Here is a 6,360-nt window from a genome sequence, read left to right as displayed (position 1 = left end):
TTCATGAAATCAAAGATCATATCATTATGTACATACCTGTACCATCTCGTAACATAATCAAATTCATTCTCACCATGACGTACCCCGTTGGGTCTATCGTCAAATCATTCTTTAAATTACCTGTTGAACACTCAGAATACTAATAGATACACGGAAACTTGCACCTAAGTACCACATACATAGCCAAAGCTACCTCATATCATGTAATGCTCGCATTTGAGCTACTCATAGACCTGTACACAAAGTCAGCACTTGGACCCATATAGCATTAACATGAAATGCTCACTCAGCGAGTTACTCACAAGCCTGATCACAAAGTCAATACCCAGACCCCTATTACATATATCACTTATATCATGAACTCAGACCACAACTCATGAGCTCAGATCACATAGTTCCTAGTGACATGTCACTTGTATCCTAAACTATTCCTAAGGTTCAAACGGGATTTCTTGCTTAATACAGTGTCGTTGCACTTACTCGTAATGTCGTTCATAACGACCATAATACTAATCACACACACACACACATATATATATATATATATATATTCATGAAATATCAAGGCACATAATACATGGTAGTAATATAGCATTTAAAATTCAATTATTACATTTCATTATTATTAACACACTAACTTACCTTGACACAAAAAGGGCAAATGGACATAATCGTCATATTCTTTGATTTCCCCCGTTCTAAGTCCGATTCTCGTTTTTCTTGATCTAACACATCACATTTAGCTTACTTATTAGTCACATTATTTATTGTGACCCAAAAATCATATTATGGAAAAATTATATTTTTACCCCTAAACTTTGTCATATTTACACTTTTTCCCCTAGGCTCGTAAAATTATTTTCATTTAGTTTGTTTGTAATTTGGGCCTAACCGAACCATTTTCATAACTATAGCAACCCACATTTCTCATTTAATCACACTTTTACAACACTTTTATACTTTTTTACAAAATGGTCCTTTTTGACATTTTCACCGAAAATCACTTAGTAAAAGTCGTTTATTTAACACCCAACTTTCATTTTCTACCATTAGACATCAAAACACATGCATATCACTCATGGGTAAATTTTTAAACATGAACCCTAGCTCAAAATAATGGTAGAATTATGTAAATTAAGTTACGGGGACTTCAAAAATGTAAAGAACATTAAAAACAGGGCTAGGATGCACTTACTATGGAGCTTGGAAACTTGAACAAAACCCTATCCATGGATTCCATGGTATATTCGGCCATGAGGAAGAAGATGGACTAAATTTGGCTTATTTTCCCTTTTTTTATTCTTTTATTTACCAATTTACTAAAATACCCTTAATGAAAAACTTTTAAAAACATAGCATATCATGCCCATTTTTGTCCAAAAATTTCAAAATGGTCTAATTACCATTTAAGGACTTCCAATTTAAAATTTCATAGCAATTAGACACCTCTAGCTTCTAGAACTCAAGTTTTGTACTTTTTACAATTTAGTCTTTTTGGCTAAATTGAGTGCTTAAACGTCAAAATTTTCGAACAAAATTTTCACGAAATCATCCCGTGAAATTGTAGACAATAAAAATATAATAAAAATGAATTTTCTTACGTCAAATTTGTGGTCCCGAAACCACTGTTTCAACTAGGCCCAAAATCGGGTTGTTATAGGTAGTTTGAGTTGTGTTAAGTTGGCGTACAATATACGCTCATGTGTTAAGTAAGTTGGCATACTAAGTCTGTCTATGTCTATGCACACCATTGGGCGTACTATGATTACCGTATGGAAGTCCCTCTGAAAGGTTCGGTTGTGTTGTAAGTAATGATATCTATGATTTCTTTCTGGAACTCACTAAGTTCATATGCACTTACTCCGTTATATTTTCCTTCTCTGGCTTGCTAACTGAAGGAAGACTATTTGTTAGAAGGACTACGCCAGAGTGCTGCTGCTATTATGAGCTAACTGTTTTGTTCTATATCATGCATGACTCTTGCGGGTGGCGTATGCATGTATTTTGGAAATGATTTGTATAAAGAACTTCTATTTAGTAGTTATTCTAAATTGCTAATGTTTACATTAAAACTTTATTCAAGCAACAATTATTATACGATTTATAATTATAATTTGAAAATTTTTATAAAGCTTTCACTAAATGTTTCGAAGTTAGTCTGATTTTAAGTTGTAACACATCATACTTGAATCCAATTATCGGGTCATGTTTGGTGTGTTACAAAACTTGTTTTGGAATAAATTTAAGAAATTTTGTATACAAATACTTGTGAAGAATTCATTGAAGTAATCAATGTTTTTTAAATCAAATCGGTGGTTAAACCAGTCAAGCCATTGATTCAACCAGTTCAATTAAAAAATTATTAATAATTAAAAAACTTTAAAAAATTAAAAAAACTCAGTTTAACCGATTCAAATGTTGATTCGTACCAATTCAACCGGTCAGTCTGGTTCAAGCAACACGAGAAGTAATAGAGAAAATCAAGTAGTAGGACAAATAAAGAAGGCAATAAATTATTTTTTTTTACGTTTATTAATAGATTAATATCTTAAATTGATATAAAATAAGATTAATTTTGTCTTAATATTTTTCTGACTTTCCAATTTACATGGAAAAGTAACTTTCCCACCTTTTGTGATTGGAAATCACATTACCACATTCATCGGAAAATAACTCCTAAAAAAAATAAATTTGAAGAAAAATAAATAAAATTTGACGTACCAAATTTTGAAATCACTTCTCAAAAAATTAAGTTTTCCAAAAATAATTATTTTTCCTCGTACCAAACAGTATCTTAATGTTGGATGATGATGTTAGTTAATTTATGTGACTACTTTCCTCTTTAAAAAATTCATGAATAAATTCCAACTAATATTTTATTGATTTTTAAAAAAATAAATAGAAATAATTAAAATTTTAGTAGAGAACATCTCGTGATAAAATATACGCGCACAATGTATTAAATATTTCTTATATATCTAGGAGTTTTCAATTACATGTTTTATTTATTTATTTAATATGGTTACAGAGGAATAAAGAAGAGATCAACAATATGAAACCTATATGGAATACTTCTTTGCTATACAGTCTGCATTCATTTACATCACATATCTAAACAAACTCACCTACAATTATATTTGTAAATGCCTCAATCACTCTCTTTTGATTCAAAAGTTTTTGTTAAGAGCTAACTCGGAAACAAGCAGCCATTGAAAAACATAACCCCAACTGTTAGCTACAAATGCTTGTAATATGCAACATTTTCATTTTTGACAGAATGGATTCGTCTCAAGCTTAAGCATCTTTATCAACTTTCTTACCTGTGAAGAGCTTGGCTAGATTTGGCATCACCTTGTTCTTCTTCTTATTGCTGAATGGGGTCAATCCACTCACCCGTATCGCCGGTGACAATGATCTACGGAACTTCGATTTTCCTAACGGTGTCGAATTGCCATTGCTTTTCATTGACCTTCTATTGAATGATGATTGCTTGGTTTGTTCAACAAGTTGCCAGTTTCTTAGTTCTTTCTCTATCATTTTCTTAGCTGAAAGTGACCTTTGGGTTCGATATTCTTCTTCTTCTTCCTCTACCCTCATCTCCTTGAGATCACTTTGAGCCATTTTGTTTTTAATCATTATCTCCCTTTCACTAGCCTTGAGAGCTTCAATCCATGCCTGAGCTGCAGCAACTTTTTTATCAGCAATTTCTTCAGCTCCAACCGCACGTCCGGTCAAGTACTGGTACTCAAATTTCGATATAGTAATCGTGGAATTCCGATCGGATGCTGAAGCTCTAGATTGCATTGTAGTCTGTATGAGAGATCTCAACTTTTCTAGAGCTGAAGTCTCTGCTGACTTTACTGCTTCTAGTTCCCCCACAGCTGCCTGCAACTTTTCCTCGGTTGAGTCGATTTTGGACTCGGTTTTCCGGATTTCTTCTGCGATTGCTGCAGCTTCTTCGGCTATAAGAGCCTTCTCTTTCATTGATGCTTCAGCTTCAAGTCTTAACTGTTCAAGTGAGAGGGAAAGATTGGCTACAATAGAGTTAGCTTTTTCTTCAGCTGCTGTCGCTGCTTCCAACTTTGATTTGGCTCTTAACAGCTTTGAATTGAGACTTTTAACTCTCAAATCTGTCTTTTCCTCTGCTTTCTTCAACTTTTTTGTTTCTTCTATAACATGTTTCAGCTCATTTCGGATAACATCCATTGATGACATATACCGAAAACCCTCTTCTCGAATCGAAGCCAATTCGTTCTTAGCTGCCTGCAACACTTTGTTGGTTGACTCTAATGAAGGTGGTTGATCCTTGACTTGCTTGAGTTCATCTTGTAAGACATTAATGTCAGACAAAGTGACGTTCAATCTTTGTTCCAACTCTCCAGTCTGATCAATCTCGTTGATCATGTCCTCCATTTTCTTCTTCGTTCCTGCCATCCTACATGACAGTTCACCAACTTCTTTCTCTTTTTGAGCTTCGATATCTGCAGCTTCTTTTGATGCCTCCATCCGAGCCAATTCGACTAGAACATGTTCCTCATTAGCCACCTCAATTTCCTTCCTGAGCTCCTCTATATGCCTACCATTAGACAACAGTTTCTTGCTTGAATCTTCAAACTCCTTCACTGCTCTTTCTTTGTCTGCCATTACAGATGCCATTGCAAGCTTAAGTTCACTGAGTTCATGTTTCACCATTTCCAGTTCTTCCATAACTTCCACGCACTGATAACTTTCGACACTACGAAAAACCGATGCCTTGACGTCGAGCTTTCCTTTCTTTTTCAAAGATTCAACATCTTTAATCCTTTCCTTAGCTTTGAAATTTGATTCCTCTATCATTGAAGCCAAATCCTTCACTGTTTTCTTTGCACTAGAGAGTTCAGACTCGGCTTTAAACGTTTCTGATTCTGCAATTCTTCTACTCTCTTTAAATCGACTCATATCCCTTCTTGCAATATGAAGCTCCCTTGCTTTTGACAATGGCTTCTTAAAAGTTAAAATCACACAATGACAAATTTATCAGTCAAAACTGAAAATTACTTAAACTCCATTGCATAAAAACTACAGGTTTTTCATGAATCACCAATGTCTAAAAAGCCGAATCCGATGTAAAACCGGTGACACCTGTGATTACCAATAGATCCGATTGATTGTATTAAAAAAAATTATGTATTGTCTAAGTATTTTTAAAGTTAAATAATTATCAAATATAATAAATATTTAATAAAGAGTTAAATGTATAAATCTTATCCCATATAATAATATTTTATAAAAATAATAAATTCAACTTATCTGTATAATCCGATATTTTAACACCATGAGTACCAAAATTATACCTCAGGAAAAGCCTCATGACTCTGGGGTTTCTTCCATGAAGAATTACCATCAAGAATCATTTCTTCATACATATTAACAGCAACTTTACTTGATCCGACTCTTCTCTTCTCCATTATCAACCTGTTCCATTGAAACACAAGAAAAACGTATTACATATAGATAATTAAATACTGGAGCAAAAGGCCTGGAATTCCAATATAAAGTATTCTATATAATCAAAATTACATATTATTAACATCCCCTGAACTGCAACGGGTTTAAAAAATGGCAAACTGAAAGGAACAGAAAGTTAAAACGAAGTAAAAAAGAGATTGACAACTTACCAAGAAATAGTGGGTTGAGTTAGAACATAATAAATGGCGACCGGAAATAAAACCTGTAAATAAATTGTGATTTGTAGAAGAAGAAGAAGAAGCAAGTGTTTGTGGAATGAGTTAGACTAGAAAAGCCGTTAAGTTCTAATGGCTAATGCCAAGCAAATGGAATAAAAGATAAAACGGCTGACAATCAGACGCAGAGAGGACAATAGCTTGAATCCTGTCAATTGGATAATATTCTTGTATGCAACGCTAGCCATATATATATACAAGGGATAAATTAACATTCAGTCCCTGAACTTGGAAACTTTTCCACTTTAATCTCTAAACTCTTTTTGTTTGACAATTTTTTTTAATTTGATCTTTGAATTTAAATTCAGTTAAAGCTACAATAATGTGACAGTTTGATATTACGTCGTATCATCACATGATTTTAAAATTAAAAAATTATGAAGAATTATAATTTCTTCATAATTCTCTTCATAATTTTTAATAATTTTGTATTATTTTTAATTTATAAAATTTTATGTGAATTCTTGACATAATCTCATATTGTCATGTAGTTTTATCTCAAAAGGAAACATATCAATTTTTTTTAAATATATATAATGCCTAAGATTATTATAACTCTTTTAAACTTTAAATAAAAAGATAAATATGTTTTAACATACTTAAACTCACGTTTTCTGTATTAATAAGAATACTTGTG

At 32.7% G+C, this 6,360-nt stretch overlaps 1 protein-coding gene across 2 annotated transcripts; it reads right to left on the bottom strand.

Annotated features, from left to right (window-relative positions):
• Nucleotides 1–2,985: 2,985 nt before the first annotated feature.
• On the bottom strand, nt 2,986–5,885 carry LOC108450713 (protein PLASTID MOVEMENT IMPAIRED 2-like). Of its 2 annotated transcripts, none has more exons than XM_017748450.2 (3): nt 5,658–5,885; nt 5,334–5,454; nt 2,986–4,983 (listed from the first exon to the last, which is right to left on the bottom strand). In XM_017748450.2, the coding sequence occupies exons 2-3, from the start codon at nt 5,445–5,447 to the stop codon at nt 3,295–3,297; spliced, it is 1,803 nt and encodes a 600-aa protein (XP_017603939.1). In that variant the 5' UTR covers nt 5,448–5,454; nt 5,658–5,885; the 3' UTR covers nt 2,986–3,294. The 2 variants fall into 2 exon arrangements, with proteins under 2 accessions (XP_017603939.1, XP_017603940.1); XM_017748451.2 differs by having other exon boundaries at nt 2,986–4,980.
• Between the last annotated feature and the right edge of the window lie 475 nt (nt 5,886–6,360).

Source organism: Gossypium arboreum, chromosome 11 (genome assembly GCF_025698485.1).
Source record: "Gossypium arboreum isolate Shixiya-1 chromosome 11, ASM2569848v2, whole genome shotgun sequence".
NCBI classification, from domain to species: Eukaryota; Viridiplantae; Streptophyta; class Magnoliopsida; order Malvales; family Malvaceae; genus Gossypium; species Gossypium arboreum.
The sequence above is the reverse complement of the archived record's forward strand: the minus strand, read 5'-3'. Positions and strand labels throughout refer to the sequence as shown.

What these genes read in the sequence shown, in the direction of transcription:
- LOC108450713 (XM_017748450.2), bottom strand. Translation starts at nt 5,447, where the DNA reads ATGGAGAAGAGAAGAGTCGGATCAAGTAAAGTTGCTGTTAATATGTAT. An exon ending in GTCATGAGGCTTTTCCTGAG is followed by an intron (nt 4,984 to 5,333) that starts GTATAATTTTGG and finishes TTAACTTTTAAG; the next exon opens with AAGCCATTGTCAAAAGCAAG.